The sequence below is a fragment of the Anser cygnoides genome, chromosome 28, assembly GCF_040182565.1.
Source record: "Anser cygnoides isolate HZ-2024a breed goose chromosome 28, Taihu_goose_T2T_genome, whole genome shotgun sequence".
In the NCBI taxonomy this organism is placed as follows: Eukaryota; Metazoa; Chordata; class Aves; order Anseriformes; family Anatidae; genus Anser; species Anser cygnoides.
In genome coordinates, this window is record NC_089900.1 from 667,745 (window position 1) to 682,693 (window position 14,949).

Genomic DNA, 14,949 nt, shown 5'->3' on the forward strand with positions numbered 1-14,949 from the left:
ATCCCCTCAATGGTCCCGCCCACCCCGCCGGGCCCTTCCCAACGCCCGGACCGTACCAACGAACCCCGGCGGGGGGGGGGGGGGGATGGAACCAGAACCCCCCCCCCCCCCGCAGCAATCGCACGCTCCGGCCGAGCCTATAAAGGGCGGGCGGGGGGCGCAGTGCGGCCGCCACGTGGAGGGGAAGCGGCGGAGCAGGGCGGCACCGCCATGGCCTCCAACGGTACGGGGGGCGCGGGGGGGGGCCCACAGCCCCCCTAAAACCCTGGGGGGGGGTCCCAACCCCCCCCCCCCTAAATCCCAAGGGGAGGGGGTCCCACAACCCCCCCTTAGCGCCCTGGGGGGGTCCCAGAGCACCCAGCATCACGGGGGGGGGGGGCTACACCCCGTTATACCCTGGGGGGGGACCCTATATTTCCTATATATTCAGGGTTTGCAGCCGCCGTGCTGATTTAATGCGTTTTTCCCCCCAAAGTCTACTTATTTCCTTCATTTTCTGTCATTTCCGTGCGATTTTTTCATTGTGATGCGCTGTGGGGGCGATGATTCCTTTGTTTGGTTTAACGGAGGGGGCGGTCGTCGTTGGGTAATTCCTCGCCGCGCGCGCTTTATTTTCAATTTTCAATCTTAATTTCACCGTAATCCATTTTATTAGTGTAAAAAGACAACATTTTTGGATTATTCCTGAGGTGCACGGAAACAAAGGGGCGCGGTGACTGGGGGGGGGGAGCAAACAAAGCGCGGCGCCCTTCCACCTCCGCGCGGCGGGAAAACCAAGCCCCACCCCCAAAACCCAACAAAAAACCAAGGAGAAAAAGCGCTTTTGAACCGTTTTAGATTTTTATTGACGACGTTCGGAGCTCCCCGCCGTGTAACGGGGCCCGGTAACGGCTCCCCCCCCCCCCACCTCACCCCCGCCGGCGGCCATTTTGTGGGGCGCGGCTTTTGCAGCTGCGCCACCGCCGCCATTTTAGGTGCGGGGGGCGCGCGGCGCATGCGCGGGGGCGCTGCCGCAGTCCGCCATCCGGGTCCTCAAAAAAACACCTCTTTTTAACCCCCTTTTAATTAAAAAAACCCGCTTTTTGGGCGTTTCATGGAAGGTTCGCCCCCTGCTGAAGCGTTTAGGAGGGGGAAGTTGGGGTTTTAGGGCAAAAACCCTGTCAGTTTTGAGCGAGGGAAGTGAGCGAGCGGGGAAAGGAGGCGGCGAGCCGCCATTTTGGCGCGGGGGGCTTGAAAAGGTGCAAAAGAACTCGTAACTAATGAGGCGTTTAAGGAAAAATAAATTAATTTTATTTTTTTTGTACGTATATAGACATGAAATTTTAGTTTAAGGCTTGTTCTGGCGAAATATAGCCGCAGGATAAAGATTTCCAGCTTCTTCCTGCTTCGTAGCGTGCCATACGCTGATATTTCCCCCACTTGAACAATGAAAAAGTTAAAATCTAAATACATTTACTTCACGTGTGAAGATATTTCAGTGCGTGTGTGTTAATTAACCTTTTTTACGTGTATGCGTGAACGTTTCATGGCTGAATTTGGTGGTTTTTGAGGTGTTTTTTAATCTAAATGACTCCGTGTTGTACGTATGGGCATGATTGTGTATGAACGTGGCGTGCGTGTGGTAGAATATGCAAATTTTCATTTATATATTTATTTGGAACTGTGGTTGTGTCATTTTGAACGGTTAATTGTGGACGTGTATGTGTGTGGTTTTGCGTGTATGCGTTAGATAAACATTTAAGGTTGTAAGTGAGTGAGTAAATTTCGTATTTATGGTGATAAATATACGGGTATGTGCTGACGTAAGTATGCGTTTAGGTTTATAAATTATTAATGATGTTTTTGGGGGGCTTTTCCCCACAGATTACAGCCAGACAGCGACGCAAAGGTACGTCCCTCCCTCGCCCCCCTCCCTTCTGTCGCCTCGCTGCCTGAAACCGCCTCCCGGAAAAGCGCCTTTTTGGGGCAAATAACGGCTTTTTTGGGCTTCTCCCCCGCAGCTACGGCGCGTACCCGACCCCGCCGGGCCAGGGCTACTCGCAGCAGAGCAGCCAGCCCTACGGGCAGCAGAGCTACAGCGGCTACAGCCAGTCCGCCGACACCTCCGCCTACAGCCAGAACAGCTACAGCTCCTCCTACGGCCAGACCCAGAGCAGTGCGTGCCCGAACACCCCTCCCGGCCTCCTCTTTTGGGCCAAAACGCGGCGTTTTGAGACGGTTTTCGCCTTGCAGGCTACAGCACCCAGTCGACCCCTCAAGCCTACGGCAGCGCCGGCGGCTACGGCAGCAGCCAGGCGTCGCAGACCTCCTACGGGCAGCCCTCCTCCTACCCCAGCTACTCCCAGCCGCCGGCCGCCAGCTCCTCCACCGGCAGGTAACCCCCTCGTGTCCCCCCTTTCCCTTTCAAAACGGCAAATTTGGGGCTCAAACGTGTGTTTTCTTGCAGTTATGGGAGCAGCTCGCAGAGCTCGAGCTACGGCCAGCCCCCCAGCAGCGGTTACGGGCAGCAGTCGAGCTACAGCAGCCAGCAGTCCTCCTACAACCAGCAGTCCTCCTACAACCCCCCGCAGAGCTACAGCCAGCAGAGCCAGTACAGCAGCGGCGGCGGCGGTAGTGGCGGATGTGAGCCCAAAAACCCCTTCCTTAAACCCATTTTGAGACCAAAACCCCCTTTTTTTGCCCCTTCATACCCTTTTTTTGGAATTTTCAGCTTCTTTCTATCCTTATTTTTGAATTTTCAGTGTCTTTATCTTCTTATATTTGAATTTCCGGCCTGTTTTTATCCTTATTTTTGAATTTCCAGCTTCTTTCTGTCGTTACTTTTGAATTTTCAGCCCCTTTCTGTCCTTATTTTTGAATTTCCAGCCTGTTTTTATTCTTATTTTGGAATTTTCCGCCCCTTTCTGGTTTTATCTTTGTGTTTTCAGTCTCTTTCTATCCTTATATTTGAATTTCCAGCCTCTTTATGTGCTTTGTTTAGGATTTTAATCCTCTTTATGTCCTTGTTTTTGAATTTCCAGCCTGTTTTTATTCTTATTCTGGAGTTTTCAGCTCCTTTCTGTCCTTATTTTTGAATTTCCAGCCTCTTTCTGTCCTTATTTTTGAATTTCTATTCTTTTTCCGCCCCTACTTTTTAATTTTCAGTCTGTTTCTATCTTTATTTTTGAATTTTTAGCCTCTTTTTGTCCTTATTCATGAGTTTCCAGCCTGTTTCTATTCTAATTTTGGAATTTCCAGCCCCTTTTTGTCTTTATTTTTGAATTTCCGGCCCTTTTCTGTCCTTACTTTTGAATTTCCAGCCCTTTTCTGTCCTTATTTCTGAATTTTCAGCCCTTTTTTGTCTTTATTTTTGAATTTTCGGTCGTTTCATGTCCTTGTTTTTGCATTTTCAGCCCTTCTATCCTTATTTTTGAATTTTCAGCCCCTTTTTGTTCTTATTTTTGAATTTCCGGCCTCTTTATGTCCTTATTTTTGAATTTTCAGCCTCTTTACGTCCTTATTTTTGAATTCTCAGCCCCTTTTTGTCTTTATTTTTGAATTTTAAGTCTCTTTACGTCCTCATTTTTGAATTCTCAGCCCCTTTTTCTCTTTATTTTTGAATTTTAAGTCTCTTTACGTCCTCCTTTTGAATTCTCAGCCCCTTTTTGTCTTTATTTTTGAATTTTAAGGCTCTTTACGTCCTCATTTTTGAATTCTCAGCCTCTTTATCTCCTTTTTTTCTAATTTTTAGCCAGCAGCTACGGGCAGGAGCAGTCGTCCATGAGCGGCGGCGGAGGCGGAGGCGGTGGCTACCAAGAGCAGAGCGGTGGCTACGGAGGGGGCCAGCAGGAGCGGAGCCGCGGCCGGGGCGGTTACGGCCGGGGGGGCTACGACCGCGGTGGCCGCGGTAGCCGGGGAGGCCGAGGAGGCAACTTGGGGTAGGTTTCATGGGGCATCCGCCGCGGGGATTTGGGGGGGAAAAAAGGGTTTGGGGGGAAAAAAAAAATAATAATAAAAAAAGGGGAGACAGAAAATTTTGGGGGGTTTTCCCCCAAAAAAAGCTAGCTCTCGGGTGGTTTTAACCAAAACGAGCGCAAACACCCCCAAAAAAAAGAGCGAAGAGGTTTTAAAGGGGGGCAGCTGGAGGGGCGCTGCGGAGGCGCACGGAGCGGTAAGAGCCCCCCCCTGCAAAACGGGGGGAAAAAGGGTGTTTTTGGGGCAAAAAAACATAATAATACTCAGCAAACCTGGTTGCGAAAGGTCGCTCGTAGCCTCTCTGGTGCCTGTCACGGTGGGGGCACGTGCCCCGGGTTTAAAAAAGCAAAAAACAGGAAAAAAGAAAAATGGTTTGTTTTGAGGTCACTGCAGAAAAAAAACAAACGAAAATGGCAATTTTTGGGTGTTTTGGAAACTTTTTAATGCTGATTTCTGGGTGAGACTTGAACTGGAGTGTCTCGGTGGTGTCCCGGTGCACGAAGGGAGGAGGATTTGTAAAGAAAATGACAAAAAAAGAACGTTGATGGTTTTTAAAAAAAAAACTTGAAGGTTTTGGGTTTGCGCATGTGTCACTTGCCACGTGGTTTTGGGCTAAAAAGCGGCGCTTTTGGGGCGGAGGTGAGTATTGGCGGGGGCGAGCCGCGTTTGCTTGTTTTGTCTTGCCGCTGCTGTTGTGCCTGTTAACAAACTCTGCGTTTTGTGTGCTGCAGGTGTGAAAGGCAGCGAAACTTTCGCAATTCTCCGCCTTTTTCCGCAGTTTTGGGGTTAAAAAAAGGCAGAAAAGGGGGAAAAAATGGCAAAAAAAAAACGCAGAAAGGGACAAAAAAAAACGAAGAGAGAGGAAAAGGGGAGGGGGGGGAACGTTCCTGGTGGGCTCAGCTTGGAAGCAGGGGGGAAATAAACCGAAAACCCCCCGAAAGAGGGCAAAAATCCTTCTTTTTTTTTCCTTAAGACCAGAAAGCTCAAAGTAGCGATTTTTGGAGTGGCAAAAAACCCGGGGTTTTAACTTTTTTTTGGACCCCCCCCCCCCCCTACTTGGCCGGAGAAAAAGCCCGGCTGCTGCGTGGAGGAACGTCGCCGGCGGATGGAGCCCCCCGAAAAAGCGGGGAGGGGGGCTTGAGGAAGGAGGAAAACTACTCAAAGGCGCTGGTTTTACCCCGAAACGAGCCCCGTTTTTTAAAAAAAAAAATCAAATCCCGGGAATTAATCAAAAAAACGGCCAAAAATTTAAAAAAAAAAAAAAAAAAAAAGCTTCATTATCTTCTAATTTATCTCCTCAGCGGTGGTGAGCGTGGTGGCTTCAATAAATTTGGTGGTAAGTCGCAAGAGTTCAGCATTTGAACCCAAAAATGCACAGAATGATACTAAAAAATAAAAGTGTATTTTTTATATTTTTTTTTAACCCCTTTTCTCCGCAACAGCGCGGGGGCCGGCGGGCGTTTTGGGTTGAAAAAGTCCCAAAAAGGTGCTCCCCCCCCCTGTCGGGAATGCCGCGGCAAGGAGCGCCGGCCGGAGACGACGTTAGCAGGCTGCGTCTTGGGTGTAAAAGTGTCTTTTTTGGGCAAAAAACCCCACGGTCGAACGTGTGTGCTAAAAAAAGCAGAAACGGGGGAAAAACGACTCTTGGCTTACAAAAAAAAACGGTGTTTTTTTGGGGTTGAACGGGCTGGTTTTCAGCAAAAAAAAAAAAACGGTTGCATGTGGTTTAAAAACGAGCCAAAAAAGCAGAGGTTTGGTGCGTGGTTCTGGGGCAAAAACCTATGAAAACCCGCAATTTTGGTGCAAAGTGCCGGTGACCTGAGGTTGATTTAAAAAACACACGTAAAATGGTCTAATTGACATTTTTCCCCCCAAAACGGGGAGCGGTGAGGTGGTGAGCGCTGCAGTGTACCGATAAAAAAAAAAGCGTGTCTTGGTTTTACCGATTCTGAGAGTTTTCGCACCGGTTTTGGAGGGGTTTGCTGAACCTTGGTGTTGCTGGTGGTGCTTTTAAAGGAAAACAAAAATTATTTAAAAAAAAAAACAAAAAAAAAAGTGTGTTTTAACCAAAAACGGGAAAAATTCAACCCCGGGGGCGGCGAGCGGAGACAGCGAGCCGTCGCGCCTCGGTTTTGGGATGAAAATCCGAGAACCGGCGAGCGGCGGCGCCGGCCTCCGTTTCGAGGGCGAGCGACGTGAAAAAAAAAAGAGCGGTTCCGGGGACCAAAAAAAGCGGTTTTTCGCCCCAAAACGGGGCGCGGGGTAAAAGGGGGGAGGGGGGGAGCGGAAATGATATTTTTCGGTGGTTTTTGAACCGATTTCGGGGCGGGGTTTTGGGGTGGGGGTGGCCGGGTGCTCCCCTGGCCCCCCACCTCGTGGCTAATTAACGCTTTGTTTTTTAATTTTTGCATGTGCTGAAAGGACCCCGGGACCAAGGGCCGAGGCACGATCCTGGTAACGAGCGCGCTAACGAGGGGGGCCGGGGTTAATGAGGAGGAGGGGGCTAATTAGGCTGAATTGGGGGGAAAGGAGACTAATTAGGGTGTAATTAGGCTGTTATAAGTTAAAAGAATCAGGAATATAAGAGGTGGTGGGCTTATTAAGGGGAATGAGTTAATTAAGATGGTTAATTAAGGGTCTAACAAGGCTAATTAAGGGTCTAACAATGCTATTAAGAGAAGGGGGCTAATGAGGTTGGGATTTGGGGAAAAAGGGGGCTAATAAGGGGGTGACGAGGCCTTTGAAAGTTAAAGGGTTCAAGATTTTAAGGGGTGGTGGGCTAATTAAGGGGGGTGAGTTAATTAACAAGGTTAATTAAGGGTCTAATGTAGTTAAGGGGGCTAACGAGGCTGTGAATTGGGGAAAAAGGGGGGCTAATTTGGGGGTGACGAGGCTGTTAAGGGGTTAAAATTTTTAAGGGATGGCGCGCTAATTAAGAGGAACAGGATAACAAGGTTAAGGGACTTAATTAGGAAGGTTAATTAAGGCTCAAGGTTTAATTAAGGCTCTTACGAGGCTATTAACGGGGTTAACGAGAGGGGAGCTTTGAATATGACTCGTGGGGTTAATGAGCTAACGAGGGCCACCAGCTTCCTAAGGAATGACCACGGAGGGGTGTGGGGAGGCAATTAACGAGGCGGCGGCGCTAACGAGCGGCGGTGGTGGCGCTAATTAGCGGCGGCGCTAACGAGCTTCCCTCCCCCGGGGCAGGCGAGCAGGATAACTCGGACAACAACACCATCTTCGTGCAGGGGCTGGGCGAGAACGTCACCATCGAGTCGGTGGCCGACTACTTCAAGCAGATCGGCATCATTAAGGTGCGCTTGGCGTGTCCTTAGCGTGTTCCGCCTGTCCTTAGCGTGTTCTTGGCGTGTCGAGGTGTGTTTTCAGCAAGCCATTTAATCCTTAAGCTAGTAGGATGGGGTCATCCATGAAGTATGGGCACGTACCCATAATATATCACTGTTCTTAGCGTGTTCTTGACATATTTTAGCATGTTCTTAGCATGTTTTAATTTCTCTAGCATGTTCTTAGAATGTTAACATGCCTAAACCATCCTTAGGAAGTCATCACAAGTCGTTACTGTCCTCACATTTAACCCCCAGACCACCACCACCATGGCCTGCGTGATCTTAACGTGTTTTTAACATGTTCTACGTGTCCTTAGCATGTTCTGTGCATCCTTAGCATGTTCCACGTGCCCTTAGCATGTTGAGGCATGTCTTTAGCAAGTCATTAAATTCTTAAGCTAATAGGATGGGGTGGTCTGTGAACGCGTGCACGTAATCCTTGGGGTTACACCATGTTCTTCTCATTTTATGACATTTTTAGCATGTTCTTAGCATGTTAAAGCACCTTTAGCATGTTCTTAGCATGTTGGAGCATCTTTAACAATATTTTAGCATGTTAACGTGCCCAGTCCATCCTTAAAATGTCATCCTCTGCCCTTAATGTGTCCTCACATGTTTAACCCCTGGACGACCACCATTGCCCACATGCCCTTAGCGTGTCCTTAGCATGTTCTGAGTGTCCTTAGCATGTTCTGCATATCCTTAGCATGTTCCACGTGCCCTTAATGTGTTGAGGCACGTTTTCAGCCAGTTATTTAATTAAGATGAAGGGTAGCCCGCAAAGTATGTGCACATACGCTAGCATATCACTATGTTCTTAGCATGTCGCAGCATCTTTAGCATGTTCTTTGCATGTTTTAGCATGTTCTTAACGTGTTAAACCATCTTTAACATGTTTTTAACATGTTAACGTGCTTGGTCCACCCTTAGAGTACGTCACGCCCTTAGCGTGTCCTCAAATGTTTAACCCCAGACAACCACCATTGCCCACATGCCCTTAGCATGTTCTTAACACGTTCTGCGTGCCCTTAGCATGTTCCATGTGCCCTTAGCATGTTGAGGCACGTTTTATAGCAACTCATTAACTTCTTACGCCAATCGGAGCGGGTAGTCCACGAAGCACGCGTACGTCCCCTTAGGGTCACGCCCTCTTCTTAGCATGTAGCACATCCAGCATGTTCTTAGCGTGTTTTTAGCGTGTTTTAGCATGTTCTTAGCATGTTAGGTCATCTTTAACGTGATCTTAGCACGTTAGTAAGCCTGGTCTGTCACACGTCATCCCACGTCCTTAGCATGTCCTCGAATGTTTCACCCCGGACCACCACCCTCGCCCCCACGCCCTTAACGTGTTCTTAGTGTGTCCTTAGCGTGTTCCCGATGTGTCCTTCCCCCCGCAGACCAACAAGAAGACGGGGCAGCCCATGATCAACCTCTACACGGACCGCGAGACGGGCAAGCTGAAGGGGGAGGCCACGGTCTCCTTCGACGACCCCCCCTCGGCCAAGGCCGCCATCGACTGGTTCGACGGTAGGAACCCCGAAAAGAAGAGGGGAAAAAGAACCCCCCCCCTCCCCGTTTTGGGCTAAAACCCCGCGTTTTCAGGCAAAGAGTTCTCCGGCAACCCCATCAAGGTCTCTTTCGCCACCCGGCGCGCTGACTTCAACCGCGGCGGCGGAGGCGGCCGGGGCGGCCGCGGCCGGGGAGGTGAGCCCGCGTCCACCCCCCCCGTTCCCTAAAAAAACGCCAAGCGGACCCAAAAGCGGCCCTTTTTCACCCCAAAACGGGTTTTTCGTCGCAGGTCCCATGGGTCGCGGGGGCTTCGGCGGCGGCAACAGCGGCTCGGGCGGCGGCAACCGCGGCGGCTTCCCCAGCGGCGGCGGCGGCCAGCAGCGCGCCGGCGACTGGAAGTGCCCCAACCCGTGAGTCCGTCCTTAACTTGGGACGAACTGGGGAGGTTACTGGGACGAACTGGGAAGGGAGGGGGGGGCGGGGCTTGTGACGTCACCACCACCCCGCAGGGCGTGCGAGAACATGAACTTCTCGTGGCGCAACGAGTGCAACCAGTGCAAGGCGCCCAAACCCGACGGCCCCGGCGCGCCCCACATGGGGGGCAAATACCCCGGCGGCGGGCGCGGCGGAGGCGGCGGCAACCACATGGGTGAGTCCCGGGCTGGGATTTTTGGGGGAAAACCGGGCTTTTTTGGCTACGTTTCGACCCCGTTTTTCCTCTCCAGGAGGCGGCGGAGGTTTCGGAGAGGAGCGGCGCGGCGGGCGAGGAGGATTCGAGCGCGGCGGGTTCCGCGGCGGGCGCGGAGGAGACCGGGGAGGATTCCGAGGGGGGAGAGGGGGAGACCGAGGAGGATTCGGGCCCGGGAAGATGGACTCGAGGTGAGACCGGGGGGGTCATTAACGCCGAGCCCTGACGAGGGCCTCGTTAACGCCGAGCCCTGACGAGGTTCCGTTAACCCTGAGCCCTAATGATGGCACCGTTAGCTCTGAAACCTAACGATGTCCCGTTAACCATGACCCCTACTGACGGCCCCGTTAAGCCTGGAACCTACTGACGGCCCCGTTAACCCTGGAACCTACTGATGTCCTCGTTAACCCGACCCCTAACGATGTCCTTGTTAACCCCGTTAACCCTAATGATGGCCCGTTAACCCTAATGATGGCCCCGTTAACCCTAACGATGGCCCCGTTAATCCCGGCCCCTAACGACGTCCTCGTGAACCCTGACCCCTAATGAAGCCCCCATTAACCGTAATGATGTGCTCGTTAACCCCGGCCCCTAACGATGTGCTCATTAATCCTGACCCCTAACAAAGTCCCCGTTAACCCCGACCCTCGTTAACCCTGACCCCTAACGATGTCCTCGTTAACCCTGACCCCTAACGAAGCCCCCGTTAACCCTAACGATGTCCCAATTAACCCTGACCCCTAACGACATCCTCATTAACACTAACTCCTAACGTGAACCCTGATGGTGTAGTTAACCCTGACCCTTGTTAACCCCGGCCCCTAACGATGTTCTCATTAACCCTGACCCCTAACGAAGTCCCCATTAACCCTAACGACATCCCAATTAACCCTGACCCCTAACGACATCCTCATTAACCCTAACCCCTAACAAAGTCTGCGTTAACCCCGACCCTTGTTAACCCTGACCCCTAACGACGTCCTCATTAACCCTGACCCCTAACGAAGCCCCCGTTAGCCCTAACGATGTCCTTGTTAACCCTGACCCCTAACGATGTCGTTAATCCTGATCATTATTAACCGTGACCCCTAACAATGTCCCAATTAACACTGACCCCTAACGACATCCTCGTTAACACTAACCCCTAACGAAGTCGCCGTGAACCCTGACCCCTGATGGTGTCGTTAACCCTGACCCTTGTTAACCCCAGCCCCTAACGATGTCCTCATTAACCCTGATCCCTAACGAAGCCCCCATTAACCCTAAAAATGTCCTCGTTAACCCTGACCCTTAACGAAGTCCCTGTTAACCCTGACCCCTAACGGTGTCGTTAACCCTGACCCTCGTTAACCCCGACCCCTAACGATGTGCTCATTAACCCTGACCCCTAACGAAGCCCCCACGAACCCTAACAACATCCCAATTAACCCTGACCCCTAACGACGTCTTCGTTAACCCTAACCCCTGACGAAGTCCCCATTAACCCCGACCCTCGTTAACCCCGACCCCTAACGATGTCCTCATTAACCCCGACCCCTAACGAAGCCCCCGTTAACCCTAACGACGTCCTCGTTAACCCTGACCCCTAACGGTGTCGTTAACCCCGACCCTCGTTAACCCCGACCCCTATCGATGTCCCAATTAACCCCGACCCCTAACGAAGCCCTCATGAACCCTAACGAAGCCCTCGTTAGCGCTAACGAACTTTCCTCTCTCTCCCCAGGGGCGACCACCGGCAGGACCGCCGCGAGAGGCCGTATTGACCCCCCTTGGCTCCGCCCCCTCCGCCATTTTTTACTCCAAGCCCCGCCCCCCGGGGCCTTGGCCCCGCCCCCAGGGGCCTTGGCCCCGCCCCTCGAGGTCTTGGCCCCGCCCCCCGGGGCCTTGGCCCCGCCCCCGGGGGCCTTGGCCCCGCCCCCGGGGGCCTTGGCCCCGCCCCCTCCCTGCTTTTAACCCTTTCCTCCCCCCGAGCCCAATTAAAGCGTCGGGGGCTGACGAGGCGGCGCCTGGTTCGTTAACGGGGGGGTTCGGGGGCCCTCGTTAGGGCGCGCGTTAATTAGGGGGGGGGGGGCTAATTAGGGCTTCCGGCCCTGCCCCTCGTTAGGGTGCTCGTTAAGGCCCTGACGTGGCCTCCGGGGTGGGGCCCGGCCCCCTTCCGGCCCCGCTGAGTCAGGCGGCGGCTGTGGGGCTGGGCGGGGGCCCTATAGGGGGTGGGGGGGCCCTATAGGGGATGTAGGGACCCTATAGGGGGTGGGGGGGCCCTATAGGGGGGAGAAATCCTATAAGGGATGGGGAAATCCTACAGGGGATGTAGGGACCCTGTAGGGGGGCGTGGGGACCCTATAGGGGGCGTGGGGACCCTATAGGGGGGAGAAATCCTATAAGGGGTGCGGAAATCCTACAGGGGATGTAGGGACCCTATAGGCGGTCGTGGGGACCCTATAGGGGCTGTGGGGACCCTATAGGGGGAGAAATCCTATAAGGGATGGGGAAATCCTACAGGGGATGTGGGGGCCCTATAGGGAGAGAAATCCTATAAGGGGTGTGGAAATACTACAGGGGATGTAGGGGCTCTATAGGGGGGTGTGGGGACCCTATAGGGGGAGAAATCCTATAAGGGGTGCGGAAATAATACAGGGGATGTAGGGGCTCTATAGGGGGGCGTGGGGACCCTATAGGGGGAGAAATCCTATAAGGGATGCAGAAATACTGCAGGGGATGTAGGGGCTCTGTAGGGGGGCGTGGGGACCCTATAGGGAGAGAAATCCTATAAGGGGTGCGGAAATAATACAGGGGATGTAGGGACCTCTATAGGGGGGCGTGGGGACCCTATAGGGGGAGAAATCCTATAAGGGATGCGGAAATACTACAGGGGATGTAGGGGCTCTATAGGGGGGCATGGGGACCCTATAGGGGGAGAAATCCCTATAGGGAGAGAAATCCTATAAGGGGTGCGGAAATACTACAGGGGATTTAGGAACCCTATAGGGGAGCGTGGGAGCCCTATAGGGGATGTGGGGACCTTATAGGGGGGAGAAATCCTATAAGGGATGGGGAAATACTACAGGGGATGTAGGGGCTCTGTAGGGGGGCGTGGGGACCCTATAGGGGGAGAAATCCTATAGGGGGTGTGGAAATACTACAGGGGATGTAGGAACCCTATAGGGGGGTGTGGGGACCCTATGGGGGTGTGGGGACCCTATAGGGGGGAGGAGTCCTATAAGGGATGTGGAAATACTACAGGGGATGTAGGGGCTCTATAGGGGGGCGTGGGGACCCTATAGGGGGAAAAATCCTTTAAGGGATGGGGAAATCCTACAGGGGATGTGGGGGCCCTATAGGGGGAGAAATCCTATAAGGGGTGTGGAAATACTACAGGGGATGTAGGAACCCTATAGGGGGGCGTGGGGGCCCTATAGGGGGGAATGTGGACCCTATAAGGGGAGAAATCCTATAAGGGAGAGGGGAAATCCTACAGGGGATGTAGGGACCCTATAGGGGGTGTGGGGACCCTATAGGGGGAAAGTTCCTATAAGGGATGGAGAAATCTTACGGGGGATGTAGGGGCCCTATGGGGGAAAAATCCCGTAGGGGGTGTGGGGACCCTATAGGCGGGGTGGGGGCCATATAGGGAGAGAAATCCTATAAGGGAGAGAGAAAATCCTGAAAGGGGTGGGGAAATTCTATAGGGGATGTAGGGACCCTGTAGGGGGAAAAATCCTATAGGGGGGTGTGGGAGCCCTATAGGGGGTGTGGGGGGCCTATAGGGGGAGAAATCCTAAAAGGGATGGGGAAATTCTATAGGGGATGTAGGGACCCTGTAGGGGAAAAAATCCTATAGATGGGTGTGGGGGCCCTATAGGGGGTGTGGGGACCCTATAGAGGGAGAAATCCTATAAGGGAGAGGGAAAATCCTAAAAGAGATGGGGAAATCCTACAGGGGGTGTGGGGGCCCTATAGGGGGGGAAAATCCCGTAAGGGGTGTGGGGACCCTATAGGGGGGAAAATCCCATAGGGGGTGTAGGACCCTGTAGGGAGAGAAATCCTATAAGGGAGGGGGAAACCTGTAAGGGGTGTGAGGAAGACATCTTACGGGGGTGGGGGGAACCCTATAGGGGATGTGGGGACGTTATAGGGGAAGAAATCCTATAAGGAAGGGGGAAATCCTATGGGGGGTGTAGGAACCCTATAGTGGAAGAAGTCCTATAGGGGGAGGGGGGAAGCTTAAAAGGGAGGGGGAAACCTATAGGGGGTGTGGGGACCCTATAAGGGATGGGGGCTGCTATAGGGGATGTGGAGGACCCTATAGGGAGAGGAATCCGGGGGGGGGGGGGTTAGGGAGGATCCTATAGGCAGGAAATCATATAAGGGGGGGAGAAATCCTATAAGGGAGGGGGAACCTTATAGGGGGAGAAACGTTAAAAAGGAGGGGAAACCCTATAAGGGAGAGGGAATCCTGTAGGGGATGTGGGGACCCTATAGAGGGAAAATCCCATAAAGGAGGGGGAATCCTGTGGGGGAGAATCTTATAAGGGGACCCTATAAGGGGAAGAAATCCTATAAGGGATGGGGAGCCCTATAGAAGGAGAAATCCTGTAAGGGAGGGGGTTTCCTATAGGGGAAGGGGAGGAGCCTATAAGGGAGGGAGGGTTATAGGGGACACTGCTGTGACCCTATAGGGCGGAGGGGGCCTACAAAGGGAGATCGGGTGCTGGAGGGAGGCGCTGACCCTATAGAACACCCTATAGCAGGGTGCTGACCCTATAGGGGGGCCCTGACCCTATAGGCGCCGACCCTATAGCGGCTTTCTGACCCCGCAACGGGGCCCTGACCCTCTTACAGCCGGCTGCTGACCCTATAAAGCGCCGACCCTATAGAAAACACGCTATGGGGCTCCTATAGGGCCGCTGCAGCCCCCTATAGGACCCCATAAATCCCCTATGGGGCCGCCGAGGGGGCGTGGCTAAAGGGAGGGGGCGTGGCCACGTGGACGGGGGGCGTGGCTAAAGGGAGGGGGCGTGGCTTCGTGGCCGGGGGGCGTGGCTAAAGGGACGTGGGGGAGGGGGCGTGGCTAAAGGGAGGGGCGTGGCTAAAGGGGGGCCGCAACCGCTGCAGGTATGCGGGGGTGGGCGTGGCTTGGCGCAGGTGTGGGCGTGGCTCGGTGGAATGTGGGCGTGGCCTCGCGGAGGGCGGGGCTATAAATAGGGGGGCGTGGCCAGGTGGCGGCAGGTGCCGGCGGCGCGGCCACAGCGCCATGGGGGGGCCGGGCCCGGGGCGGCCCCGGGGCTGTCGCCGATCGCGTCCCCGTCGCCGACCCGATCCCCGTCGCCGACTCTGTCGCTGTCGCCGGGCCTGTCCCGGCGTCCTGCTGTCGGTGCTGCTGCTGCTGGTGGCGCCCGGTGAGGGGGGAAAGGGGGGGGGGGGGGGGGGGGGGGGGGGAGGGGGAAA

The 14,949-nt window shown here is 53.6% G+C and overlaps 1 protein-coding gene across 1 annotated transcript; it reads left to right on the plus strand.

The window, feature by feature from the left end:
- The first annotated feature begins 87 nt into the window (after positions 1 to 87).
- Positions 88 to 11,497, plus strand: FUS (FUS RNA binding protein). Its single transcript, XM_066984175.1, has 15 exons — positions 88 to 223; positions 1,864 to 1,888; positions 2,001 to 2,155; positions 2,233 to 2,374; positions 2,447 to 2,622; positions 3,731 to 3,917; positions 5,256 to 5,290; positions 6,376 to 6,408; positions 7,165 to 7,271; positions 8,702 to 8,831; positions 8,907 to 9,008; positions 9,103 to 9,223; positions 9,323 to 9,462; positions 9,539 to 9,692; positions 11,225 to 11,497. The coding sequence occupies exons 1-15, from the start codon at positions 211 to 213 to the stop codon at positions 11,262 to 11,264; spliced, it is 1,560 nt and encodes a 519-aa protein (XP_066840276.1). The 5' UTR covers positions 88 to 210; the 3' UTR covers positions 11,265 to 11,497.
- The last annotated feature ends 3,452 nt before the right edge of the window (positions 11,498 to 14,949 follow it).

Excerpts from the sequence above, each read along its gene's own strand:
- FUS (XM_066984175.1), top strand. Across the intron at positions 9,224-9,322 it reads GACTGGAAGTGCCCCAACCC|GGCGTGCGAGAACATGAACT; the intron begins GTGAGTCCGTCC and ends ACCACCCCGCAG. Across the intron at positions 9,693-11,224 it reads CCCGGGAAGATGGACTCGAG|GGGCGACCACCGGCAGGACC; the intron begins GTGAGACCGGGG and ends CTCTCTCCCCAG.